This window comes from Columba livia, chromosome 11 (assembly GCF_036013475.1).
Source record: "Columba livia isolate bColLiv1 breed racing homer chromosome 11, bColLiv1.pat.W.v2, whole genome shotgun sequence".
Classification (NCBI taxonomy): domain Eukaryota; kingdom Metazoa; phylum Chordata; class Aves; order Columbiformes; family Columbidae; genus Columba; species Columba livia.
This window is the reverse complement of record NC_088612.1, coordinates 15,365,107-15,392,109: the sequence shown is the minus strand read 5'-3', so window position 1 is coordinate 15,392,109 and position 27,003 is coordinate 15,365,107. Positions and strand designations below refer to the sequence as shown.

General features: G+C 43.6%; 4 protein-coding genes across 10 annotated transcripts in view; 3 read left to right on the top strand and 1 right to left on the bottom strand.

The window, feature by feature from the left end:
• Window positions 1-414: 414 nt before the first annotated feature.
• On the top strand, window positions 415-6,153 carry TM2D3 (TM2 domain containing 3). Of its 3 annotated transcripts, XM_065076141.1 has the most exons (7): window positions 415-567; window positions 1,317-1,415; window positions 2,310-2,467; window positions 3,022-3,196; window positions 3,779-3,854; window positions 4,457-4,567; window positions 5,067-6,153. In XM_065076141.1, exons 1-6 carry the CDS (start codon window positions 480-482, stop codon window positions 4,521-4,523), a joined length of 663 nt encoding a protein of 220 aa, XP_064932213.1. In that variant the 5' UTR covers window positions 415-479; the 3' UTR covers window positions 4,524-4,567; window positions 5,067-6,153. The 3 variants fall into 3 exon arrangements, with proteins under 3 accessions (XP_064932213.1, XP_064932211.1, XP_064932212.1); XM_065076139.1 differs by lacking the exon at window positions 4,457-4,567 and having other exon boundaries at window positions 416-567; XM_065076140.1 differs by lacking the exon at window positions 4,457-4,567 and having other exon boundaries at window positions 420-567; window positions 1,320-1,415.
• A 27-nt stretch (window positions 6,154-6,180) lies between these two features.
• On the top strand, window positions 6,181-14,619 carry ADAL (adenosine deaminase like). 2 transcript variants are annotated; one of them, XM_065076124.1, is made up of 10 exons: window positions 6,181-6,389; window positions 7,858-7,988; window positions 8,518-8,578; window positions 8,834-8,921; window positions 9,471-9,552; window positions 10,226-10,352; window positions 11,053-11,133; window positions 12,098-12,236; window positions 12,690-12,790; window positions 13,724-14,619. In XM_065076124.1, the coding sequence occupies exons 1-10, from the start codon at window positions 6,336-6,338 to the stop codon at window positions 13,913-13,915; spliced, it is 1,056 nt and encodes a 351-aa protein (XP_064932196.1). In that variant the 5' UTR covers window positions 6,181-6,335; the 3' UTR covers window positions 13,916-14,619. The 2 variants fall into 2 exon arrangements, with proteins under 2 accessions (XP_064932196.1, XP_005511184.2); XM_005511127.3 differs by lacking the exon at window positions 6,181-6,389 and adding an exon at window positions 7,256-7,305.
• Window positions 14,620-16,718: 2,099 nt separating this feature from the next.
• LARP6 (La ribonucleoprotein 6, translational regulator) lies at window positions 16,719-27,002 on the bottom strand. 2 transcript variants are annotated; one of them, XM_065076123.1, is made up of 3 exons: window positions 26,836-27,002; window positions 19,844-20,036; window positions 16,719-18,740 (listed from the first exon to the last, which is right to left on the bottom strand). In XM_065076123.1, the coding sequence occupies exons 2-3, from the start codon at window positions 19,883-19,885 to the stop codon at window positions 17,670-17,672; spliced, it is 1,113 nt and encodes a 370-aa protein (XP_064932195.1). In that variant the 5' UTR covers window positions 19,886-20,036; window positions 26,836-27,002; the 3' UTR covers window positions 16,719-17,669. The 2 variants fall into 2 exon arrangements, with proteins under 2 accessions (XP_064932195.1, XP_064932194.1); XM_065076122.1 differs by lacking the exon at window positions 26,836-27,002 and adding an exon at window positions 24,348-24,705.
• The window catches only part of LRRC49 (leucine rich repeat containing 49), a 47,592-nt gene continuing 45,308 nt past the window's right edge, over window positions 24,720-27,003 (top strand). The window contains exon 1 of one of the 3 annotated variants that reach the window (XM_065076115.1): window positions 24,720-24,972. The gene's annotated coding sequence lies outside the window, so the exon portion shown is untranslated. The remainder of the gene's footprint in view (window positions 24,973-27,003) is intronic. The other 2 variants (XM_065076117.1, XM_065076118.1) reach the window with 2 other exon arrangements.

Sequence of the window (27,003 nt, the reverse complement as noted above, 5' to 3'; positions counted from 1 at the left end):
TATGCAGATTGTGCAATTATCACCTTTGGTGGGGGTTTGGTTGGGGGTGTGTTGGTGTTTTGTTTGTTTTTTACAGTGAATTTCTGGGTTTAGCAAATACAAGACTTTTAGCATGCATGTATCTGTGCTGTCACCATTTAAGTTTTCAATGACCTGCAGCAATGAGAGAGCTCCTTGAGTAATATAAATTAATAGAAATAATGCAAAGTGTTCTACAGGGATGAATAGGTGGAGAGGACAGACAGGCCCCGGAGGTTCAGAACAGCGCGGTGGGTGACAGGTCAGAGCGTTCAGGGGCTGCTACAGCGGGGCGGCGGCGGCGGGAACCCTGGGACCCGCGCCCGGGCGCCCCTGGAGCCCTGCTGGGCCGTGGCTCCGCCCCGCCCCCCCCCGTGGCTCCGCCCCGCCCCCCCCGTGGCTCCGCCCCGCCCCCCCCGTGGATCCGCCGGTGGCTCCGCCCGTTCGCGGCGGCGGGCAAGATGGCGGCGCCGGTGTGTCTGCGCGCCCTGCGGAGCGTCTGCAGCGCCGCGCTGTTCCTGTCCCAGCTCTACGTGCTGTCCGGCCGCGGTGAGTGCGGCTGCTGCCGCTTCGCCCGGGCTGTCCCGGGGGGCGCGAAGGGCGGCAGGGGAGGGAGCTGGGGCGGGTCCGGCGGGGGAGGCCCGGCCTGCAGGTGCGCGCTGTTCTCCCGAGCGTCTTCCGCCCATCCCCGGGGCGGAACGCGGCCCTGGGTCGGCGCCCGTGTCTGCGGAAGGTGCGCCGTCCCTTCCGTGACCGGGGCACAGCAGCCGCCGCGGGCCCGGCCGGCGTTACCCGTGCGCGGCGGGGCCGGCACCTGGCGCTGGAGTCGGGGCAAATAACGGGCCGCTGCCCCGGGCCCGCAGCCTGTGCTCTGCCCGGCAGCGCTGTGCGGGACCGAGGGGCTCCTGCGGCCGCGGGGTTGGCGCCGGGCCGAGCGGGAGCGTGTCCGCTGTGCGACACGGCGGAGCGGCGCTGCCTGGTCAGATGGTTTGTGCAGGGACAGACACGTGTGAAACCGCGTCCCGAGCAGCGTGCTCTGACTCTCATGAGGCGAAAAGAGAGACCGAATTGAAATGAACGTGGTCCTTGTCTAAAAGGAGCGGTTCAATTCCAGTGTTTGTTTTAATGCTTAATGTAAACATTCCGTTATTTATAGAACAGGAAACCAGATTTTTATATGTTTTTAATGCCCATTACACCTTCCACTTGTGATTTCATGTCAGTGTGCTTGCATTCAGCTGTTTCTGAAGGCGGATTTGATTCTGGAAATATCACTTTCTCCTTTTTTTCTCTTGCAGCAGGATCTCTGATGACCACAAAGCATGCCCAGCCACAGTCTACATTTGCAAAAAGCCTGACTTCAACAAGCACAAATACTCCTTATTTTAAAGCAGCAGGTATAATATTTTGTTGTTTCATTTATTTTTCTTCTATGGCCTTTTTTCTCAGTGTCTTGAGTTTAATAGTAAAGTTCTTGAATTATGGCTTAAAACCCTGTACATGTTTTCAGTGCTAAAAGACACTACAGTATATATACCACGTTATGAGTGACCTTCAATGACCTTAACAAATGGTTTGGATTATATAACTAGAAAATTGGTCTATATAAGATCTTACAAGCAGATAATGATGAGTTAAACTGCCATTGTGGTTCATGCGTTTTGTACCCTCTCAGGATGGTGGAAGTTCTTGAAAAGCTCCTGCATTCTGGAAGAACATGTTGCTCTTCCCTGTCCGACATAACTACACTGTTTGTAGCTTCCTAAGGGGTCCACCGGGACTGCCCGAAACACTGTTCTTGCTGCTCATGCGGCAGGTGCTTCTGACACACACGGACAGCAGATGGCCGGGCCAGCTGCTAACGTAATAGACCTGCGCTAGAAGTAGGTTACACGTGTCACCTGCGCTGATCGCTTCTCCTGGGGACATCGCCGGCTGGGCTCTGTGCGGCCCTGCGGTGCCACCCCGCGATGCTGCCCCTGCGGTGCCACCCTGCAGTGCCACCTCTGCAGTGCCGCCCCTGCGGTGCCACCCTGCAGTGCTGCCCCTGCGGTGCCGCCCCTGCAGTGCCACCTCTGCAGTGCTGCCCCTGCGGTGCCCGGCAGCTCGCTTGACTCACGCAGCGGTTCCCACAGCACACGCTTGTAACGCTGTGTGACAAGCAAAGCCCTTTGCGCGTCAGTGCAGGAGGGTGTGTGTATAGATGTATGGAAGAAAATACATATATACTTTAGACCATATGGCTTTTTAGATTTGCTTTCTTAATTATATTAATGTATTTCACCTTTCAGAAAGTACAGAAATTCCACCTTACGTGATGAAGTGTCCCAGCAACGGGCTTTGCAGTAGGTTGCCACCAGACTGTATGACATGTAACACAAACTACTCCTGTATATATGGGAAACCAGCCACTTTTGATTGCAGAGTCAAGCCACATGTTCATTGTGTCGTAAGTAACCTGTTACTTTAAAGCCCTAATTTAAGTCCTTTAATTAATGGCATCTTGTCATAAAATATAAAAAACTTGGTTTCCAGGTTTTTAGTCAGGTTTGCAGCTCTCTGGTACCCATAACGTGACTTGACTCTGGGCTGTTGCTGCAGAGGTGGAACCGGCCCTTGTGTTTTCCGGTGTTGCGCTGGATCTTTTTGTTACACAGCTGTGTGACTGAGTTAGAACCTTTTGTTGGCCAGTCAAAAATGAACCAGTTTGAGAGTGGGGAGGCTGAATATCTGTCAGAGGTACAAACTGATCTTGGAGGTGAGACTGAACGAGTCCTTTTGGCAGTAGCCTCACGCTGCAGGAAGCGGTAATGTTCTACTGTGCTTTAATAACTCTTTGTCACTTTTTAAATGTTGATTTTTCTATTGTACTTGACTACACGGAGGTAGCAAAGAGGGTAATTGCTATTTTGGCCAAAACGTCTCTCTGTAAATGCAATTTGATACTGTACTCTGTGAATCTTTTTTTACTCCTGGTGAAGTGCTAATGCTGTCCTTTCATAGGATCAGAACAACCACGAGCAGGAGAACTTTACGATTAACATGACGTGCCAGTTCTGCTGGCAGCTCGCAACGACGGATTATGTATGTACCAACTCCACAAGCTGCATGACGGTTTCTTGTCCGCGACAACGATATAATGCCACTTGCACAGTACGGGATCATATTCATTGCCTGGGTAAGGTGGGCTGAAACAATCTCTAAAGAAGCTTTTTTTCTTTCTTAGCACTTTTTGTAATGGGTAAATACAATGATTGTTACTGTCCATTGCAGTAAACAGCCTGCACCTTGATTAATCTGTTGGGTTTTTTTTAATAGTTACATTTTTGATTTTTAAACATAATAGTGACATTTAACTATAAACATTGGCTTCTAATATTGTTGTGTACCTTCACATGAGAGAAAATAGTTTTATTTTTGTCTACTTCTGTGAATTAAACGAACTTGGACACCACTAGTAGAATCAATATTAAATGTCTCAGTAGGATAACTTTAAGAAATCCTGCTGGTTTCACTCAGCTAGTGTAATTTCCCCCTTTTTCGTTGTTGAGTGACCTTGCATGTTTTCTGCTGTGGGACAAAGACTGATGAACAGAGACTGGAGACTGTGTAAGAGCCTTTGTGTTGCCAGTGTTAGTCTGAATTAGTGTCAACCATTTTGGACCCTTGTTGGAGCAATACAGTATCTTCTTGCTTCTCATCTTTTTGCTCACTATGTGGTCTTTGTTACATTAAGGTTTCAATGTTTTCTCACATTTAGGTAATCGCGTTTTTCCTAAGATGCTCTATTGCAACTGGACTGGAGGTTATAAATGGTCAACTGCCTTGGCGCTAAGGTACACAAGAACGACTAGATAATGTCAAGCTAAAATACATAATATTAGGAGAAAGGGATTAATCGCCTAGAAAATGTTCAGTTTGTGTGTTTTTCTGCTTGGTATTTTTAAATGGTGTAGCCAATAGCCAATATTTCATGTAGTCTAGCTTAGAATTTGGAGGGCTAGGATGGCTAAAGATCTCGTGTGCCCTGGTCCTGGCTGTCTTCAGCAGAGAGAGCCTCAGAAGACACACAGTTTCTGCACCAAATGCGCTTTCTTCAGAGCAAATGCCAGCGATTCTTGGGCTTCACAGCATGATCTGAGTAGAGAGGACTTGGGCTTTTGTTATTCTGTATGGTGTCAAATGAGGTACAAATGCTCAAAAAAATCTGCAGATTTTTTTTTTTTTCTCCTAATTTTTTATAGTTTAAACAATTAGGGCTGAAAATTGTGCAGGTTACTTCTCAGCATCTGAGGTCAATGCAGCTGCGGCTGAAGTCGGTGCGGTCGCTGGGCTGGCTGCGGGTGGGACACCTTTGGGACACCTTTGGGACAGCTTCCTTCCCCAGGGCAACTGGGGAATGCCTTGAAACAAAGTGTCTTGCATTTTAAATCATTAGGGAAGAGATCAGTATGGCAGGATTGAATGACACTCTTGAGGTTGTTTTTGGAATGCTAAGCCATTAGAGCACCACAAGAGGGATTTGAAAAGAACTGAAGTTGTTTTGGTGGTAAGACCTTTTCCATTAATGTGATAAATTAGGTAGTAAGTGTTCCTGGAGCCAAAGATACAAAAGACACTGGTTAAGCCAGCGATCTAACACACTTTCCTTTGTAGCAAGAGTTGCTCCCTCTGCCACCAGCTGGAGAAACTTGCTGTTGCTCGACTGCTGTGTGGGGCTGAATTTAGCGTCTGGGTGTGATTTTATAGCTTGTTTGTTGTGGTTGGTTGTTTGTTTAGTTTCTGCTAGCTTAGAAAAATTTGAGAGTGTTTGTTTTTATTGCCTGTTGTGAATGAAAACCTGTCAAGTCCATGGATAGTATTAATTAGCTAAGAAATAGTGCTATTCCATCAAAAACTTTCTCATTTAAATGAGCTCTTTTTGTACAAAATATGTATAGTATCTTGAATTGATCATCAGCTTGTAGGTGTGTCAGAAAGAAGTGTGTACAGATACTCAAACTGAGCTTCTCTGATGATTATAACGAATCATGTTTTTATTCCTATAGCATCACCCTTGGTGGATTCGGTGCCGATCGTTTCTATTTGGGCCAGTGGCGGGAAGGTCTGGGAAAACTCTTCAGCTTTGGTGGACTTGGCATTTGGACTCTCATTGATGTGCTGCTGATAGGTGTTGGCTATGTGGGGCCTGCGGATGGTTCTCTTTATATTTAAATGTGGGTGCAATGTGTTTCAGAGAGGAGAAGGGGCTCTAAATAAAAGGATGTAGAGATTTGAGCCTTTAAGGCAGAATGAAGAACAATTGTTCTTCCTGTGTGCATACATTTTAATGTACAGTATCTGTACTTAGTTTGCCTTTAACTAAGGTAAAATAAAAGAGTGGATCACTGCGTAAGTTGAAATTGGTTTTCTTTCTTCTGTGGACATGCTATTTTTCTATGAAAAAGGCTGAACAGCTAACCAGACTCCCCACTGTGCTTGAACTTGGATGATCTGTCAAGCACCAAAAGAGATGCAAGCCAACTTGAATATTGAGTTGTTTACTTCATATTTGTATGCCTGAATTTAACTTTAAAGCTAACTTCCTGAAATATGTAAGTAATTTTGTTTTTCATATTTGTGGGAGGATAATTTATTTGCCTGAATTACTCTAGCAGTGTGTAGATCACCATGTTTTATGATGTTAATTACATTAATGTCTGTTTTGGGATATAGCAAGAGCTAACATCTGCTTAGCGACTTGTTGACATAAAAGCGTGGGGTTTTTAGAATTAGATTGTGGTAACACTAAAAGCTGAATATGAAATAATTGAAGTAGATTTTAGGATTGTTGCAGAATGTCTTTATTCTCATTGGGTTTTACCTGCATATCAGTAAGAGGTGCAATTTGAGCTTGTATTCTTGTGCGAGCAAGCTTGCCAAGTTAATTAAAGGGGGGGGGGGGAAGGGGGGGTGGTGTCAATATAATTGAGGTGTGTATCCACTTCTGAGTCGCTAACGGGATGCTGTATCATAGCGCAGTGCCGCTGGCGCGGAGGACTGGGTGCGTTCACTCGGTACCCGCGGTGCTGGCCCCGGCCGCCGCTGGTACATCTGCACATCTCTCACTGGAATAAACTTGAAGCTTTAAAGGAATTAAATAGTGAAAGTGTTCTGTGTGACTCGGCCTTCCGTCCTGCCGCTCCGCTGGGTGGCGGGGAGGGAGCGGGCCGGCTCCGGCCCCGGCCCCAACCCGGCGACGGCGCAGGCGGGGAGCGGGGCCGGTGCCGGGGGCGGAGCAGCCGCCGTGCCCCGCCCGGGGCCGGCTCAGCGCAGTCATGGCGGCGGAGCGGGAGCGGGAGCTGCGCTTCTACCGGCGGCTGCCCAAAGTGGTGAGCGGGGCTCGGCGGGGACGCTGCCGGGGGCGGCTGGGGCTCCGCGCGGCTGCGGCGGGCGGGAGCGGGGCCGGCAGCGCAGCGGCGCTGCGGACAGACACGCACAGCTCTTGTTTTCTGAGTCTCTAGCAAACGCGCGCTTTTCTTGAGGTCCTTTACCCCGCAGCAGAACGCCGTAGGTGTTGGCCTGTCCAGCTCGTTTACAGCTCTTGGTGTCTGATCTGCTTCCAGTTAAATCACCCGAGCGTGAGCTGCTTCTCTTTCGGGGCCTCTCGCCCCCAGCCCAGCCCATCGAGCCTGTCTCGGGTAACGCTTTTTGGTTTGTTTGTTGTCTCCCGCACGCCCCGAGGGGTGTGCCTGGCTCCTCACGTATCCGCGCTATCTCCTGGGTTGTGTTACTGCGGGTTTATCGGTGTTGCCGTTCAGAACTTGCAAAACAGCAAACGGCACGTACTCCGGCACAGCTGGTGTTGTACACACACAGGTGCGCCATCAAAACCACATCAGATACACCACCCTTGTGTTCTCACGCTCTTTTTCAATAAGATGGTTTTTAGGGCTTATATTTAATGTATAACTGAATTCAGTGAGGTTTTTCGCTTTTAAGAGTCTGAAAAATTTAATGTAGTAGCTGTAGTAATGGATACCTGGCTTGCCTTCCAGAAGGGACGAGCAGCCATAGCTCCTGGCCTTTACTTGGAGTCGTGCACCTTCACGGTTCATGAGAATCTGACCCTTTTCCTCTGCTTGTGAACTTAATACTTTAAAAAATGGGAATATGAAATCTACTACTTTACAAAATTAAAATTAAATCTTGAAGAAGTTGCAATTTCAACATGTTTTCCAATCAAAGGCTTGAAGAAATACTTCTCTGGTTCTTCTTCTCCCAGGGAGAAGAGATGCATTCAGGCAGGTAACAACACAGATGCTTTGCAGATACATTTTGAATGGGTTGGGAGGGCACTAGGGACCTGCTCCGTATGTCGGGAGCCAAGAGATGAGAAGGAGCAAAGATGACACAAGGAATGGAGCTGAGGATCGTGGGTTGTCAGGAGAGAGTAGGGCAGAAAGCAGCCTCGGACAAAGGAGGGCAGTCCCTCCCATGCTGTGAATGGGTAGAGGTAGCATCTTGCTGGCTTTCTGGTGTGCATTAAAACTTCAAACTCTGAAAAAAAGAAAGGCGAGTGGACAAACAGATGTTGCTATTTTCGAACAATGTACTCGTACATTTAACTTGCAGTGGACGGGGAGAGAGTTCTTGAATCCTTATTACAGGTAATACCAAGGCAGCTGTTGGGCTCCTCCTCGCCTGGCTCCAGTTATTAACCAAACACACAGATCACTGTCACTTAGTTTCAAACTCGGGGTGAACCACTAAGGTGGGATACAAGAGCAGTACCACAAACGGGGCGGTGGAGCCGTCCTGTTCACCAGACACCAAGCCACACGATGGGCTTTTCTCTAGGAGCTTCACGCGCATTTGAACGGCTGCATCAGCTCTGTCACTATGAAGAAGCTTATGGCCCAGAAACCAAACCTTCAGATCCAGAACGGGATGACCATGATTGACAAAGGAAAGAAAAGAACCTTAGATGAGTGAGTATACACGTGTGCGCGCGTGGTGGACATTGACCGAGTGTCTCTTCATTAGTTCAAAACAGAGAAGTGTATGGCCTCATGCATTTGGCTGCAGAAAATGCATATTCAGGTTTGAATCACCATACAATCTGTTAGATTTTTTGTTGCCTGTATCTATATAATAACTTCTTAGATGTTTGCAAACTAAATGGAAATCTCATGTTGACTAATTCCCTTTGTAATGGATGGAAAATTTTCACGTGTAGCATATGCTCTTCAGAGAAAATGGATTTGTATAGTTTCCTTTTTTTGGAAACTTCATGTTTTCCTTTGTGCTTAGAAAAGCTTTGTGGTGATAAAAACTGCTGCAAATGCATTGTTGCCATCTAAAATCAGAAATGGCCATTCAGCTGGTCTGTGTATTTTAAGCTACAAGCTGGTGAATTGAGCACAGTGAGTACATGTTTCCAAAGTGCACGGTTTTTTTTGTCAATCCTCTCTTACTGTTCAACACCTGTTCAATTAAATTTTTAACTTTCTATTTTAGATGTTTTCAGATGTTTCAGATCATCTATCAGATTACCACTAGGACTGAAGATATTTTAATGGTAAGCTAATTAAAAGTTCACTTAAAACAAGTAAGCAATACACACAGTCAGAATCAACTGGATAAACAGCACTGGCTTCCAAGTAACAATATCAGCAATGATCCCTTCAATTGGAGGTCAGAATTATTATTGCAAAACACATTAAGTTTTGCAGGTTTCACGCCAAAAGATACCCAGGTCTTTTAGTTGTAAAGGAAAAGAAAACCAATTATAAGCATTGCTTTCATGATGTTGAATACACTGTTTCTTAATCAGATAACTAAAGATGTTATTAAAGAATTTGCTGATGATGGTGTCAAGTACCTGGAATTGAGGAGCACTCCTAGGGAAGAAAAGTCCACAGGTACAATCTGTTCTGGTCTTTAATTTGTAAGTCTGATGTACTATAAAACTTGGGTGTGACCATGTTAGTAGCAAGTAAAAACAAATTAAGTTTGGTCAATAAATATACACTTTCAATACAAAAGCAAAGATTTAACCATGTAAAAACATGTCACTTTACTATTAGATTTCTGAGGACAAAAACGTGTTGATTATAACTCTACTACTGTTCTGAGGTTGTCATTATTTTTAATAGCTGATATATTTTATTTTTGTTACTTCATTTTTTATTTTCTTTTAGATGTGGTTTCATAGAAACACATAAGAGAAGTCCTGTTGCTGCTCTCTGGTCACACTAAGTTACTTTCAGACGCTTAGGAGAAGGCTTAATGAAAATGTATGCTTCAAAGTAAAGCTGTATTTATAAGGAGAATTAGAACTATATAGATTAAAAGACTATGGACTAAAATCAAAGGTGCAAAATGAAACTTAGGAGGCTAGAGAGCTGCATCTGCAACATAATAAAATTAATTCAAATATGTTTATTCCAAATGTGTACATGTGTTTGTAGGTATGACCAAAAGGATGTATGTTGAAACTGTACTTGAGGGTATAAAGCAGTGTAAAGAAGAAGGCTTGGACATAGATGTCAGGTAAATAAAGCACATGGAGTACCTCTGTTTCAAGGGTTGTGTGGTCTGATGCTCGGTCACGGTTTGCAGAGAGGTTTACAGACCATCGGCGTAGGAAAGAAAACTGTGCTTACACTAGATAATACGGAATGGAAACCTGAATTTTTATCTTCCTTTTTTACTAATGGAGAATGAAACTGAGTAAAGCTTATCTGCTCTAAGTCCGTCCATTCTCTGCAACATTTTCAGGAAAAGCAAGTGTTTTTGATGGAAATTGCATTAAAGACTCATTTTTTTCTCAGCCTGGAGGTATTGCAAAGATCTTTCTTTGTACAAGCGACCTGCTGTACAAACTCAGTCCCATACTCAGTACCAACCCTTGCTAGAGTTAGTTGGGGAAGCCCAAGAAGTCTCCTTGTTCAGGTGTGCCCCCCGGGAGGCTGCAGGCAGCAGGTGAGCCCTGTGTCCCCTGCCCGCCCTCCCACCGTGGCTGCCGCGTGTCACAGGCTGGCGTGTTAGCCTCCTTTGTGTCCCTCTGCACTTTGGGAGCTGCCTTCCTCCAACAGGTTCCTGTACAAACACTCTCTATACTCAGCTGTGAAGGATGTGAAGTGCCGTTTTTGTTGGTATCGGATTTGTTGGTCTCCTGATATTACAGTTTGTATTTAACTTAATATGTATGTTTCTGCCCTAGATTGTTAATAGCGATAAATAGACGAGGTGGCCCGGCAGTTGCTAAGCAGACTGTTAAACTTGCTGAAGAGTTCCTGCTTTCCACTGATGGGGTTGTAGTAGGACTTGACCTCAGTGGTGATCCCACTGTAAGTTTTTGTTTTATTTTGGTCTGGTTTTGAGGATAAATACACAAGGTTTTGTAACAGCAAGTGGTTCCAGTCATTCTTTGTTGTTACAGGTTTTTGTCCTGTGTTTGTTGCTAGTTTGAATGGATTGTTTGTAATTGTGATACCAGGTTCATCCCTGTTGCTGCAGGGGACAGACACTCTAACAAAGACTCGATAGATTCATATATGACACTGAAGAAAGAGCCACTGAGAAGTCATGTTTGTGGGAAGTGTCTGACGCTAAATTGTCCCAGGCAGATTGATTGGGTCGAGGCAAGTTAAATAATATTGCAAGTTGACACGTTTAAATTTTATTTAGATGCACCAAGTGCTTATTGCGTGTTAAGAAAGCAGAAATGTTTGAGAATAGCTGTCAAGCTGCAAGGAAAGGGCTCTGGGTGGTAGCTGTAGAGAGGATATCAAAATGAAGACAAGTGGCTTGTCAGTGTTGGGCATCAGCTGAGCTACTGACGTTTGACCAGCTTGTCTCGTTTGTTCCCAGAGAGTAGAACATTCTGTGACTTGCTGCATTCAAAACTGGAGTAATGGGAAAAGAAAAATAATTCAGTGTAACTGTATTTGAATTCTGTATTTTAATATTGCTAGACTTCTTAATTCTCGTAATCGGAGTTGTTTTGTAAAACAAGCTGTACAATGGTGATGTGTTTCTGTCTTCAAGGCAGGACATGGTCAAGATTTTTTTGAGCCACTCTCAGAAGCGAAAAAAGCAGGTCTAAAGCTGGCATTGCACCTCTCAGAGGTAAAAGTTTTCTTTAGTTGATCCTTCTCTGTAATTCCCATTTTATAAAAGCCTTGATGAAAATAAAATTAACTTCTGTGTGTTTTGAACTTCTCAGGCTGAAGTAGTGACGGTTTGGTGCACTATGACAAGAGAACAGAAATCAAGGAGTAATCTTCAACAATCTGTTCTGAATCAGAGCTGACACATTATTTCTTACTGTACTATATTGGGGGGTTAGGTGCGAATTTGAAAATTAGTCGTATTCCAAGAGATCCATTGTTTTCTTCCTGGTATTTCATCAGAAGTCACGTATAGTAACACTTGCATGTTTTCATGAGTAGTTCCATTAGCTCTGCTTGTATCTCCATACCATCTGTTGAAGTGGTGGCTGAAGTTTACTCTGACAAGTCTGATAAATACTGAGAATATTTTTATTTATTCAGGAACTTAAGCATGATATATGGTGTCACAGGCCTGTTTATACTTGTTTCTGTTTCATTAAGAAGGCTTTTGCAGGATATTCTTGCATGTTTATCTGAAAATTTGTTTCTGAATGTCTTAGTGGTCTTTTGTTTTTGTTTCATTCTTTGGTTGGTTTTGGCCTCCTGCACTTGAAGTTCTTCATGCACCATTTTTTAATCCCTGTGTAAAGCAGGCATTAGAGTTCCTCTTGCTGGGGTATTTTTGAAACTGAAGCATACAAAGCTGATTTGAGGCCTCCAACTGAAAGTACTTCAGCACCACAAATAGTGATTGTCTTGTTTTTCCGTACCAGTTCAGGATTATGGCTCCTTCACTTTGTAATTCCAAGTTGAGAGTCACCTTCATCCACTACTTCTTTCCTTACAGGGTAGTAATGCAGATATTTAGTCTCACTAACACACACTTTTGGCTATGTGAACATAGAATGTGAAGTCCATTGCAATTATTTAATGCGCTGTTTTATGCTGCCTTGACAGAATGTCACGTACATTCTCTCTAGATTCCAAATCGAGAAGAGGAGACCAAAGTTCTCCTGGGCCTGCCTCCTGACAGAATTGGACATGGGACATTTCTCAACTCCGCAGCAGCAGGCTCAGAAGAGTTAGTGCCACTTGTTCGACAGAATCGCATACCTATTGGTAAGACAATGGCTTGGTGATCTCTGCATTTCACAGCAGCGTTCGTACTGCTGGCTGTAACTCTCATTTGTCTTCGACCAGAGGTGACTTAGAAAAACGTGTTGGTGTATGAGAGAGAATTGCCTGTAGAGGTGCACTGGTCATGCTTTTGACATCATATTTGTGCAGCAGATGAAAACAAAACTAAATCATAAATTCTAGTTACTGTGCAAGGCCGTGTGGTGTTTCTGTGTAGGGTTTGCAAGCTCCCTACATTTTACACCCAGCCAGTAGTTAAGAGGAAATTGACTGCCACACTCTCCTCAGAAGATACAACCAAATATTTGAACCATAGAAAATTAAAGAAACAACAATAGTTGGTTTTAATTTTCATTCAAGAGCAAAGAAGTCAATTAATGAGTCAAAACCGTATCTTTTGATACAAATCCTTGGTTTTTTCCTTTTTTTCCTTAGAACTTTGCATGACATCCAACATCAAAACTCAGACTGTGCCTTCCTGTGACAAACACCATTTTGGATACTGGTACAACATGGGCCACCCTGCAGTGCTTTGTGTAAGTTTTTTTTATTTTAAACATGTATTTAGGTAAAGAGCCAAACTAGTCTGAAACTGGAGAAGTCTGTCTCCTTCTATGGATCAGAGCTGACTTATTAACAGTTTCCAACCTTGCAGCAAATCATCTGCTTACAGGAAATCATAATGTTCTGTTCTGTATTTCTCTTGGTGTTATTGTAAAGCAAGACCTGTTTTTTCTGCATGGGTAAGATGCATGCAATGAACTTTTAACTGTTTGTGTACTGACAGATTTCTCTTAAACATATTGGTCTAATGCTTGCATTTGAGCTTGTGCTTACCTGGCTATTTATTGTTTTGGATGAGAGTTATTGAGTTCTCCTGACAGCTAATTAAGGTCCTAAAATGTTGAGGTGCCAAGTATTTTGCTGACATTGGCAGGATTTTACTATCATCCAGTTGGTTTAACCCCATAATCTGTAGCATTGTCCAAGTGTGTGTATATATAGTAGAGTGTTGTGCTTGTTATTCAAATAAGCCTCAATCCTTTATTGCGTAAAGTATTTATTATTGATTTTGAACTCTGTTGTATTGGGTGAAAAATAATTAATGATTAGAGATTATTTCTGAGATTTTCAGTTGTGAAAAGTGTAGATAACCAATGAAGTCACGTAAGGAAGCAGTTTACCCATAAAGGCCTATACAAAGAGTGGTAGGAGGAGGAGATACTTCAGGCTTCAGTGGAACGGGACATAGTTAGCAATCCTCTCTACGGGGACACGAGGACTCTGAGTTGCAGATGGGCAATCACATTAACCCTGAAATAATCCTAACTTGTTCCTTTTAGATGAATGATCTTTAAAATTGTGAAACGGCAAGATAAAACTGGTTTGTGGTGTGTAGAAAAAAACCCGTTATCATGTAGAGGAACTAATTCATCAAACTCTTTTGTTGTCTTTCAATTTGACTCCAGACTGATGACAAAGGCGTCTTTGCAACAGATCTATCGCAAGAGTACGAGCTGGTTGCAAAAACATTTAATCTGACTCGATCGCAGATGTGGGATCTTTCCTATGAATCGATCAACTATATCTTTGCTTCAAGTGTGGTAAAATCAAAGCTAAGGGAACAGTGGTGTAAACTGAAGCCAACTCTGTTTGATTAATCAAACAGCTGGGTGTGTTAGCTTAGTTAATCAGCAATTTTTAGTTAAGTCCCTGGCTTTTTTCAGACTTCAGGTTTACAGATGCAGCCCATAATCTGCTCCGGTGCAAGATGATGACAGCAATGTATCCTTTGTTAGTGGGGACAGAATCAAGTGTTCGTTCCTAGTTGGGAAGGGCTCTCAACCAGTGACTAAAATCCAAATGTGTCATCAAGTAGTTTCTCTCCAGCTGATACATCATGTCTTAAAAATACTTGATATATGTCATCATAGTACAAACATGTGAGAGTCAGAACAGAATAAAGGCACAACTGTTTGAGTTTACAATGTCTCTGTTGGCCCAAGTACTTTGTATGGTGTGTATATTTGGGGGCTTGTATTATTTTTAAATAGAAGTTTTGAGCTATTGATTAAATGTGAAGACAGAAACAAACTCAGCAAGAAAGAAATGTGTCTCAAAGGAATTAAATATTGCATCTGTTTTTATTGGCATTCATGTGTGACTGAAGCTTGCTGTGGATTGTGCAACACACGTGGCAGCGCCTGTTGATGCCCTCAGCACTGAGGGTATTGAGCCAAAGTTAAGAATCTTTAATGCCTTAGTGAACTGTGAGCTACTTAGAGCACATGCTCTAGTTCGTAAAGTGCTTTCTAGAATTGCTGTTTGTTTCTTGTAAAAAAGCAATAAAAATAGCTTGAACCTCCGTGTTTTCAAAGCCAGTACTTCAAGTGTGCATGTTTAGCTGTGCAGCAGAGCGGCAGGCCTGGGCTGCTGCGGGACGGGCTCTGGGAGCAGACGCTGCGCCCGGGTTCGCCCTGCGAGTCGCAGTGCCTGCGCACCTGCAGTTTGGTACTGTCGAAGTATATGTGAACATACATACACAACAGTGTCCAACACTAGATATTGCTAGCTAGCGTAGGAAGTATCCGGAGAGAAGGTATCTCGTACTAGAATGCGTTTACATTGATTAATGAAAGAAGCTAAATTCATGCTCTACAAGGAATACTGAATATAAATAGAATGATACAAAGGCTGTTCATGACCTCTGTTTTGGTCTTTTTTTAATAAAATCAGCATGAAGTCGTTGTTCTGGCTCCAAAGTGGCAATGAGAAACAAAAAGAGAAGAAGGGATAAAAAAAAGGCAGAGGGGAGGAGAGTAAGGAAGTTGCCATGTCTGTGTGGCCACCTGAGGTTTCCACAGAACCTTTTCCAAGCAGAAAACGTTCCTTTTGGAGGTGGGGGAAAATTATGTGAAGTAGAACTGTAGCCTTATACATTCTCATCTGAACTCAGAATAAGACCTCATGTTTTTTAACAGTACTTTAAATTACTTTCCACTGATCACATCATTTTTTGTTGATCTAGTTTCATTATCACTTGCAACTTGGTCAAGTTTGTCTGTATTTTCTTTCTACTGAAATAATTACTATGGTAATTTCCTTCTTATTGAAAAGCCCTCTAAAGACAGGTTGCGTAGCTTTCTGGAATGTTATGTGTATCTTAGTCTCGTGGTAAGTGGGCCTACACTCGTGAGATGGCATTCTTGTGTAAAATAAGTTATGGCCTTCTAATAACTCTTCAGTAACCTAGTATTTGGTCTATTAGTGAAGAAAAACTGTCAGCTTCCTGTTTATTTACCAAGGGGTCATCCTCAGTGTTCATTTTAGCTGTGAAGTGTCCAACTTTCTAAAGCAAAATAGGACTCATGATTAGTGTCTGAGATTTTTAGTTTCAACCTGTTAGTGTTACACAGAAGTGAGTTTGATTTTTAAGGTTTACATGTTGACTGCGACATGTAGATGTGTTCATTCAAAGAGCATAGCCCTGGTAAATGTTGCTATTTCCAACTTCCTTTTCCTGCAAGTGTACAGCGTCTTGGGGATTTTTAACATTATGGACTGCTACATATAGTTCTCAATATTCCAATTTAATTGAATTCTGCCTTGCTTCAGTTGTAGTACAATTGAATTATTGCCTTGCTTCAGTTGTAGTACAGCCCCAAACAGTTTGGTACATGATGACACATGGATACTGCATAGTTATAAATAAAGAAACCTTCCCTGATTATTACTGAAAGAGCCGCGTGCTGGAAGGACAGTGAAACAGTGCTGTTCTATGTCACCTGAACACTGTGTACTTACCCTGTCACTTCGATACTTGCAGATGCACTGCTGATTTAAAAACACCCACCGCTTTGCGTTTAGCAGTATTTATAGTGTCTCAGCGGGTAATGGAAGTCAGGAGGTAACCTGGAGGATTCCATTTGTGTGAAGTACAAGACGCAGAAGTATCTCTGGGTGGCTAAAGAACGATACACAGAACCAGGGGATTTCTGTATGTTGGTTTCTAACTGCAGTTACACTTAGGTTGGAAAGAGTGGGGAGAAGATTTGGAATGAAGTATAATCATCTGATTAGCGCTTTGTGATGCACAGTTGAAGTTGTACATCAGAAGCTGAAACCTTACCTTCTTACTGTCGCTGGGCTAGTTCTCAGGAGTATAACTTTTATAAGTAGAACCGCAGAGATTCCTTCTTTGGCTTCAGGTAGGATTATAGTTAATTTTAATTTAAGTGCTTCTTGCTGAGCCTGCTTGCTGAATTCATAGTTAACAGTAAGATAACCATTTAGTTTCTAATATTGTATAAAAATGACTCTGACATACAGTTGGAGTGAAGCATCACCACATCAGTAATGGGGCAGAAGAGCTTTTTGGTTTCCCACCCCTGAATGAGTACCTATTTCTAGAATTTCATACGTTATGAGGTTTATTTTTTTTAAGTAAACAAAATAGATCTAGACTGAGTTAATATTCTTGTTTATTCCATCTGATTACATAAGATAACACTTACAGAACAGTCTTCAATGCTCCAAGTCTTTATTCACATCACACACTTTGGTCCTCCTAAACATTATTGTCTTTGGTGAGGTATGCAAGCAGAGAGCGACTGCTCACTGTAGCATAAGCTTCTCAAGAGCTCCTTTTGAGACAAACACTGAAAGTCTTCAAAACCCCTCTACTCCTTATGATTACACTTGTGACATACCACAGCTTACCATCACACAACCACTAAACTGTATTTACACACTGCTCTTCAGGATCAAAGCTTTGCAAGTAATGTAGTTGCATGAATGATTTATATGCCTGTTTCAAACTAATATATTAAAAAATAATAATACAGATAAGGGCATTGCATTAGGTAAGTGCATAAGATGATTAAGAGACTGGAGTATGTCTCATGCAAGAGACCTAGAGACCTGATGCTGTTTAGACTGGAGAAGGCCCCAGGAGATCTCACCAATGTTTTAAAATACCTGATGGGAGGGAGTGAAGCAGATGGAGCTTGGCTCTTCCCAGTGATACCCAGGAACAGGAAAAGGGGCACAAACTGAAACACAGGGAATTCCATCCAAGCATAAGGGAACACTTGTTTACTGTGTGGATGGCTGAATTTGGGGACATGTTGCCCAGACAGGGTGGGGAGTCTCTGCCCTTGCAGATATTCCAAACCCTAAGCAACCTGCTGTAGGGGACCTTGCTTGAGCAAAGGAGGTGGACTGGACAACTGCCAGAGGTGCCTTCCAACCTCAACTATTCTGTGATTCTGTGAAGTGAATATACAAGTCTCCATATGAATATAAAATCTCTTTAAAATTAAATACTGACTTAACTCAGTTGCTCAAGTGATGATTTTTCACCAGGCTTGAACAAAAGCAGGTGACTGACTTGTGAAATGATTTTTAAAGAATGATTTATTCATTCTTCAGAGCCTTCCGTCTTTGACATCCATTGTGGAATCCTTTAGTGCCATCCGGCCCCTTAGGCAGCCGCAGCACCCCTACGGGTAGCCCATCTGCAGTCTGAATTTTCCGAGCTAGCATGGGGCTACTGGTGGGACTCCTCTCCCCTGTTACAGTTTGAGCTTTTCTTCTCTGTACCCAGGGGCTACCAGAAGGAGTGATACTGCTATCCGAGGAATTATCTGTACATTTCCTTGGAATTTCAGGGCTAGTGCTTGGGTTAAGCTTGCTGTCTTCAGCCAGTGGAGACTTTTTGGTTACTTTTCTCAGTGAAGATGGACTGTTCCAAGGACTTGATCTGGGTGACACATTAGGACTCAAATGGTTGTTTGGATGAATGACAGGGCTCAAATTACTTGTAGTATTTGTTGCAGTACTTTTGCGTCCTGACAGTGGTGATGTAGGATTACTCTCTGGGTCAGAAGAGCTATTTGCTGAAGATTCATCACCAACAAACAGAAGCTCCTCAACTCTCTTATTAAGGGATCTAGCCTTCTGAAGAGTCTTGCTGGTATCTTGATCACAGCTCTTGTCTTTGGGAACTTTTTTCTTTGGAGGTTTCATGCCTATTAGGACAACTTTCATGCCAGTCTCTTGCTTTTCAGCACACATGAAGTCATGAGCACGTACAGCAGCATCCACTTCTTCAAATTCTACAATTGCACATTCCTGAGTTCCCAGTTGTGTGTAGCGACTGCTGACCCTCCTGATATCAGGTGGTAGATCCCTACCAGGTTTGAGAATACGAACTGATGAAATTCCACCAAAAGTTACAAAGGCTTTGAGGAGATGCTCCATTACCCTTTCTTGCGTGCATCCGTTTACTTGTTTGCTATGAGCCTGCAGCTCAGAAATCATGTGGATATCATACACCAGTAACATCCTGGTAGGGAGGTTTTCACTCGGAAACACTGGAACTGGAGTATTTCTTCTAACCTTCCTGTTGTCGTCATTGAGCTCGAGAGTGTTGGAGTACTTCAGTGCGTAGGCTGTGGTTCTCCAGTCACGGGTAAGGTGTTTCACCTTGAAGACAGACACAGGTTAAGCAGCAGAACTGACCAAATCTACTCAAACTAATTACAGAAAGGCAGGTGCAGGCTCCAGTCTACAAACAGAAACTTGGATTTAAGTTTCATGTAGCAGACTTGAATGAAAAAGTAAACAGCATTTTTCTCCTATAGTGCATCAGTGAGCTCCTGTAAAGCTCATGTCCTGTTGAATCTAGTGAAAATAGGGACTGACACTAAATCCCAAACTGAAAATCACTACTTTATATTAAAGCCTACTCAAGTTACGTTTATCACTCCTTACCTAGGTCTGAACCATGACTGAAATGCATGTTCTGTAGGTTTTATTTTGCTAAATTTCCCAAACAAGTAGCTTTGCCAAGTTTAGGACTTCATTTTATTGAACTGATTTTTCCTCCCTCAAAAATCTCAGTTTAAAAACCCCCAAACTTCTCCATTTCCAAGGAGCGTTTTTAAGAGTTTATCTGTTACCAGTATAATCTGTTTGAAATGGTCTGAAGAAACTGGGAGTGCCTTAACTTCTAGCTCTGCAAAATGGTCAGATTTAAAATCTTGACAAAATGTTTCTAACATAGTTTTAGAAATCATTTACATACACATATTTACATAGAAATTACTAATGTAAAAAGAAAGAAGAATAAACCCCACCTCATCTTGAAGTAACTTCAGTGACCAGATACTTTCTACTACCCTTAGTTTTTGGATCTCCATACATGTGCAAAGGTCAGATTCACCATCTCTTCTCACAGACAAGAAAGTAACTTTACCAAGATTAGTTAGCTACTCATGAATAGCTAATCTAGAAACTCATTTTATCCAGTGTCCCATTTACTATACCCTACTCTGTCCCAGAATGATAATTTAAAAGTGTAGTTGCTTAAAAGCCTATGATTTCCCCAGCCAATCATGATGAGTGCAGCAATTGAAGTTCTGGATCAGAACAAACCTAACCATCACATCAAATCTGAATCATCCCCTGAGAGAGGTACATAAAGAGGAAGACTGTAAAGCTGCCTCTATAAAAAAAGTTATTTTCATCTAATCTGTCCTAATATTTTGAGATTCATCAGGTCTTCAAGTCTCAAAAAGACAGCTTACCTTCTTAAAAGAAGTGAGGAGTTTAATACTGACGTAGCCCATCTTATTTCTTCTCACATGCTTTAGAAGGAAGGCATCTTTCTCAAGGTTCTCATCTGAGAAGTAATATTCAATTTGTGCTATTAACTTCTGGATCAGGTCATTTTCTGGTGGTTTCCAGTTCTGGTCAGAGTCATCATCATTTTCGCCTCCACTGGAAAGCAGTTAAATCATTTTAGTAACAGATCTTCATCTTTTATTTGTTGATTCAAATAGTCTTTCAAAATGAAAAGGCATAGCCACAATGCTGATTCCAACTTACTTCATACGTAGGCACTGCACAGGTATTGCCCTGTCCATCTGAGGCAGGAGGCCAGCTCAGATGGTGAAGCTTTCCAGTCAGCATAGGGAATCAAGTTCCTCAGCTCATTCCAAAAGCTGATCTCAGTGTAGAACAATGAGACATATATACTGGCATCTTGAAAGCTCTCTGCTAGCTCAAATCCTACACCAAAACATGGAATGCAGGGACATAGGCACTTGGTGCTCTACAAAGTTCTGCCAGTGTCAAGTGTTTTATTTTTCAGTATGATGCTATTAAACATAGGCTCGACATTTATATGCTTCATGCGTAGTGTCACACACCAGTAAATGAATATTCTAACTTGATGCAATCATGATTTCTCGAGCCTCATCACTGCATGAGTACAGGAGCCAGTATCCAGGGAGTAAGAAAGAGACAGGACTACCACACTTTTTACAGGTCACTTCCAGAGTGACAGAGTAACTTGACTACCAGTTTACCAAGGGTCTTAAACCGTATGTATGTTTCAGATAAAGGACTTGGGTGCAGTAGCAGCTCATATACCTCAGGAACAGCTGTATATGCACACATACGCCAGTAGCCAAGGAGTCATTCTCATTTCATCTCTGCCCCTCCCATCATGTTGTCTAGGTACCTGTGCAAAATGGAGCAGTACTGAGTCTCCTATCCCAAAAAAAGATATTGCAACCATGAATTTGAGATAAACATCTTGCCACATACAGTCAGAGCAACACGTTTGTTGCTGCAATACAAATGCCCATTTAAATTGTTACCCAGCATTGAGGCAAAGAGTTCATCCACAGACTGCAGCCATAGATGTTGCTATAAGAACTATAATGCACGAGTCTGTCTTAAGACAGAGCCATTTTTTAAAGCTGTTAGCAGTCTAGTTTTGCTATGGGACTATGATGAAAGTTTCTGTTAAAACCTCAGCAAAAAAAAAAGGAGGAGCCACGCATTTTCCCAAAATTGCCTTGAGTGGCTTTTTCAGAGGTTGTGAAATCATTTAACAAGGGAAGAGGCACCACACTGGAGTCCTCTGAGGGCAATCTCAAGGGAGGCTGCAGCTACTGACTGCCCTTGACCTGTGACAGCTTTGTCCCCGAGCTGGTGACAGTAACACTGACCAGCACACCGCCCTTGGCAGGTGCTGCTGTATAGCTGAAGGTGCTGTTCAGATCGACAGGCTCTGCACAGGTAATGTGCTCCCAGGTGTGACTAGTTACGGTAGTTCTTTGGGACCTGGCTTTTTGAAGCTGATGATTTATTTACTTATTATGGTTCTTCTGATGATAGGGCAACACACCAGATATACATGGATATTCACAGAATCCTGGAAGTCTCCTTGTTAAAATCTCCCTAGCCATTTAACCAGGTACAGTTCAAAGGCATGGCAAGAGAGGGAGAGAAAAAGAATTTGAGTTATTTGACAACGCCAGAAGTTGAGGATGATATATGAAGTTATGATTAAGATAGTGAAAAACATTTAATGTTCAGCTGTGGGTGCTGGTTTCAGAAGAAGAAAAAACAAGGTTGTTTATTTTTCATTCATGATATTCCCTTACCCCACTACTTCTCATTTTTCATTCACTACTGATTCAGAACTTGTATGGGCAGAAGAAACATAAACCATTTCAGCATCTTTACATATCCACACTCTGCTAAAAAAAAGCTTACCTTCAATTCAGGATGCAGCTTATAGTTTTTTTTTTAAGAGGATTTATTAGTACAGATATTTGCAGGTATTTGGAAGGTTGAGATGGAAATAGAATGGAGCATCATGCTTGGGAAAGAAATTAAAATGAACTGTATGTTTGCAAAGATCAATACCAGCCTTACTTTTGCTGTAACTAGTCTACTAGTTATTCACAACTTTAATTTACTTATGTCTGTATTCAGAGCTTTGCGATGAATATGCTTCTCAAAACAGTTAAACTGAAAAACAACCTTTTAACATGGTGACTCATCTGGCTATTAGTCACACAAGAAACTAAACACCTGCACAGAGAATAGATTTTGGGTTTTACATATCAAACTCAGAAACAATATATTACATTGTCTGGATGGAGTCTAACCTTTTGACACGTTTTTGTTGGGTCTCAAAAAGAATGCTATATTTTATTAATAAATACTATGTGACAATACAAATTACAGCATTGGGTTGATGCTCTAACAGTACAATCACTCAACAGCAGTTTAAGTCTGTTAACAAAAACTAGTGGATACAATACTGGGTGCCTACTAACGGTATGTGTGGCTGCAGCAATCATTTAATTGCAATATATATTGTGAAATATTGTATTTTAGACTGACAACATCATAAAAACATTTGCCTTTCAAGCTCAGATTCTTCCTGTATTTGTCTACATCCACAGTAAACTTAAGCTGAGCAAGAATAGCTTTACTTTTTGCATAGGAGAACAACCTGTTCCTTATAAACAGTCTGAAGATCTTTCTGAAGCACCTGGCAGATAAATGTCTGAGAACTGAATGTCAGAAACACTCAGAGATCTCCCGAAGAACTGTGGTGTCTCGACCATGAGGAAGTGGTTTTCCTTCTCAAACTACAAAACATAGCAATTGACGGAAAAAATCTAAATTGTCTCCTAGCTTAGCTGTAGAGCGAAATGGCTCATTCCCAGCAGTTTTAGACCATCACTGACAATTTTCCAAATATTTGGGTAAATAACTTCCTATTGGATGTTGCATTCCCAAAAGTAAATCCTTAGCTAGGGTTACATGTAAATGGCATAAACATGTCTGAACTTCACCTACTTCTGATGCAAAGTCTTTACAGTTCTCTCCATGGCAATAGCACTGGCCTTTGTTGGATCAAGAAGAGGCCATTTACAAACAGGTGACCTCCACAAGACCTGAATATACATGAGCACTGCCAGCAAACATTTCTTAAGGTAGCACCTACTGTAGTGGATTAAATAAGCAGCATGTAAGAGTCAGTTATTATGTGTTACAAAGCTTGAAAAAATAACCACTCTTTTTTCAAGTCCAGGCCAGGGCTAGAAGCTCTTACACAAGTAACATTGTCAAAGAAAACAAATGCAAAAAATATTATGAATTTAAGAAATCAGTAATTGGAATGCAACACTGTAGACTGCTGTACTGATTTGATTTATAATAACACAACACTCATATGATTGTGGAAGACTACGTAGACTCAATTTAAACATTTCACTTGTGTCTAGCTATGCTCGCCTCCTGTCTGTAGTGCCTAGCTTACAACTTTGGCAGCCACAGAAAGTTCCCCCTCCCCAGCTACCACTCTGTAATTTAAAATGATGCATCACAGTTCATTCTGAGTCAGTGCTAGGATATTAAGTTAGATAATTGATTAGAAACAATTGATCTTCAAACAGAATACTGAATTTCATGCTGCTGTACCTAATAATCTTCGTGTGACTAAGCTTACTACTGCACCTTTAGTTTTAGTACAAAACCCACCGTAATTAGTGACCTGTGTGTTTGCAGCTTTCTGGCACAAAAAAAACCCTGGATGTTCCTTTTACAAGTCAGAGATTCTGGTAGGCATCAAAGCAATTTCAGGCATCAGTAATAATTCCTGCAACTTCTAACTAAATAAAGACAACACTACTGGCATTATCAAACACTAAAGTGTAGAGTAGATTGTAAAGTGGTAGTTTCTTCTGCATTTAAATAGGTCTTGATTTCATGTCTGGTCAACTTGTTTCCAAAGCCACAGGACAGGTCTGCTTGTCCATGTCTTAATTCTACTAAAGAACATCTCTACGGTTCTATGCAATAAACACCAAAGGGGGGTGCAGGACCGGGAGGTGGCACACAACACCAACCTAGACTAAAGCCGTTTCTGTAAAAGGCAATGAACTGGAGGTGTCGGGGGTACCACAGTCCGGCGCTTCCCGCTGCGGGGATGCCACGTCCTGTTCCGCACCTGCGGCGGGGCTGCTGGACAACGGCAGCCAGCCTGGGCCCGGCCCCGAGCCCTCGGCGGGGACAGGCAGCTCCCCGCCCGGCAGCTGCCCCCGTTGGAGGGTTTCCCGCGTCTCCCACCCCTTCCCGCCGGCGTTGCATCAGCCGCGGCCGCACCGTTCCGTGGGTGTCCGCGGCGGCCCCGCTCCTTGCCCCGCACAGCCAGGCCCGCGGGGAGCGGCGGGCGCGGCCCGGGGCCACCTCCCGCCGCCCGGCCCGCCCCTGCGGGCTCACCTGGAGCGTCCGCACCGCCCCGAGTCCTCCTCGCTGCAGCTGCCGCCGTCCCGCGCCGCCGGGCACGGCGCTCCCCCGCCCTCCTCGTCCTCCTCCTCCGCCGCCGCCTGGACGGCCACTCGGATCTGCACGGGGCCGCTCCCCGCCGTCAGCTCCCGGCCGGCGGCCCCAGCCCCGGGCTCCGGCGCCTCGAGGTCCGCAGGGCCAGCCCGCTGCCGCTGGGCCATGGCGCTGGGCGGCAGAGCGCGCCGGACCGCCGGCCGGGTTCAGCCCCGCGCCGCCACAGCAGCGATGCCCCGGCTGCCGCAGCCGCCTCGCCTCCCCTCCCCTCCCCTCCCGCTGCGGCGGCGCTGGGGCGGCGCTCCCCGCTCCACTCCCCCGAGCGGGCCCGGCCCCACAGCGGCGGAGACTGTCCCTCCGCAGCGCGGGATCCGCCGGGACGGCTGCGGGACCCCGGGACAGCCGGCCCGTCTAAATGTCTTCCTTGTTGGCGACTGAATTGGGACTGCTTCTATTTCAACAGCTATCGACTGGCTCCTCACCGACAAGCAACGTCCCAGCTTCTCTTCTCCTCATACAGCCCTGAGGCGTTGCGTTTTAAGAAATTCAAAAAGGTTATGCTGGGGTAAGTGTGGTTTTAAATGGTGAGGGTGGGATTTGGAAATAAGAAAACCGAGTAAACAAGGACATGATTGGATATATGTTATTTTTGTAGAGCACTCTCTAATTCTGCATAGTACTTAAACAGAATAAAAAACATTCCCCTGTAAGAACTTATTAAAAATATAGAGGCCCCTTTTCTGAAACACTTATGCATTGATTTATTTAGAACTTAAAGACTAATGCACTATATTTCAGTGGACTGTGTCAGCTACTAAAGTGAAATTTACATTCATTTTTTCAAGATTAGAACCTAAACCATTTCTATTTACCATGTAAATATTCATCATTCAGTCAAGGAAGATCTATCTTTCAATACTATCTGAACATAAACTCTAAATGCAGGTTGGTTCTTTAAGTCACTGCCTCGTTTGCGGCATCCTTGGTTTTGTCTGCACAATTCATCTGATTTGTACTCCACTGGATCGCTTCAATGTTTTCTTAAAAATTTGGATTGGCAAAAAGTGAGACTGCACTCGGGAGCCAGTTCTCATCACAGTGACAAACAGTGCTTATGAGTCAGATTTGCTGGCATGAACACATAACGGAACTGCCACTCCGGCTCAGTGGGTTTGGCTTATTTTTTAACGTGCCTTAAGCAATGAAATATTTTGTTTATGAAATATGCTTACGTGCATCAGTAATCAAATCGCTAGTTGCCTGCTAATGGAACAGCATTTTGTAATAAGCCTTGCGTAGGGCAGCACTTTGCTATTGGCTCCAGTGGGAGCAGAAATGCAAACACAGAACACATTCTAGGAGAGTGTACGTACAGGGATTATGGGTCTGATTTTGTATGAGAGTTGTTTGTCTCCCTGGGTTGGAAGAAGGTCAGGACCAGTCTGAGCAAAGAACTGTTTTGTGATACAGCTGACCTAAATGATGTTTGACAGAGACATTTCAGTTTAGCTGATGACTCCTGTCCAGGTTAAAGGAACTTGATTTTACAGAGAAGGACATTAGATGTGTTTTTCTGCTTTACCCGTGGTTACTGCACAGAATTGGCCTTTAGCCTTGTTTAACTCATTTCTTTGAAGAGTCCTACTATCATTATCATCTAGTCTGCTACAAACACATGAATAACGTTGAGAGGATTCATGTAGATGAAAACTGATGTCATTTCAAACACACTGTTGATTAGATCTCCATTGAAATTACCAGACTAATGCTTTGCTTTGTTTATTTTTTAATGTAGCAATTTTCTATAACGTTTAACTACTAGCAGAGATTAACCAGTATTTGTAACCATGAGAGAACTGAAAACTAAATGAATAACATAGACATAGTCCCTTAGAGGGGGACCCATATCTGAGCTGAGCTTCTGACACTCAGGATTATAAACCCATGAACCACAACTGTGCAAAACTTTCACAGATTTCTTATGGCACATTCATTGTTGACACAGTATTATCTATATGATAAAAACCCACCCACATATTTTATATTTCTCACAAAGTAAGCTATAATTATGTTATTTTTCTGTCAGCCTTTCAAGAAACGTCAAGTAGAATGACAATACCCAAAGCTAAACCCGGGATATGGACGCAGAAGACACTGTGAGGCAATTCCCAGCCCTTCCGCACACACGCAGCCACGCCGCTGCTTTTCCAGCCGCCGAGTTCTCGCTGTGTGTGTTTAGAAGCACCCATGGCCCATCTGTGGGGCCTCTGGGCTCCCGGAGCTACCTGCGGCTGCAGGTGTGAGGTGCCCGCAGCCCCGACACCGGGCTGAGGTGCCCGCAGCCCTGACACCCCCCGCAAGGGGGGACAGCCACACCCTTGTGAGGCCCCCTCCCTCGCCTCTCCGAGCCCTGTCTGGCAGCCCCTACCTGAGGCCGCCTCGCCGGGCAGCGGGTATGAAGCGTCGCTCCCGCAGCAGGTACCGAGGGACAGCGGCATGGGCGACATCACCTCAGCGCTTGCCGCCACTCGGCGCGGCCTCAGCCGGCAGGCGGCGCGCGAGCGCAGCTCGCCGGGAGCGGGCCGGAAGTAGCGGT

Coding starts and splice junctions, on each gene's coding strand:
- TM2D3 (XM_065076139.1), top strand. CDS start 480: ATGGCGGCGCCGGTGTGTCTGCGCGCCCTGCGGAGCGTCTGCAGCGCC. Junction 1,416..2,309: donor TCCTTATTTTAAAGCAGCAG/GTATAATATTTT, acceptor TTCACCTTTCAG/AAAGTACAGAAATTCCACCT. Junction 3,855..5,066: donor TCAACTGCCTTGGCGCTAAG/GTACACAAGAAC, acceptor TTATTCCTATAG/CATCACCCTTGGTGGATTCG.
- ADAL (XM_065076124.1), top strand. CDS start 6,336: ATGGCGGCGGAGCGGGAGCGGGAGCTGCGCTTCTACCGGCGGCTGCCC. Junction 6,390..7,857: donor ACCGGCGGCTGCCCAAAGTG/GTGAGCGGGGCT, acceptor GCTTTTCTCTAG/GAGCTTCACGCGCATTTGAA. Junction 10,353..11,052: donor ACCTCAGTGGTGATCCCACT/GTAAGTTTTTGT, acceptor TCTGTCTTCAAG/GCAGGACATGGTCAAGATTT.
- LARP6 (XM_065076122.1), bottom strand. CDS start 24,574: ATGGCCCAGCGGCAGCGGGCTGGCCCTGCGGACCTCGAGGCGCCGGAG. Junction 20,037..24,347: donor GGGCGGTGCGGACGCTCCAG/GTGAGCCCGCAG, acceptor ACTGCTTTCCAG/TGGAGGCGAAAATGATGATG. Junction 18,741..19,843: donor TCCTCACTTCTTTTAAGAAG/GTAAGCTGTCTT, acceptor TCTGTCTTCAAG/GTGAAACACCTTACCCGTGA.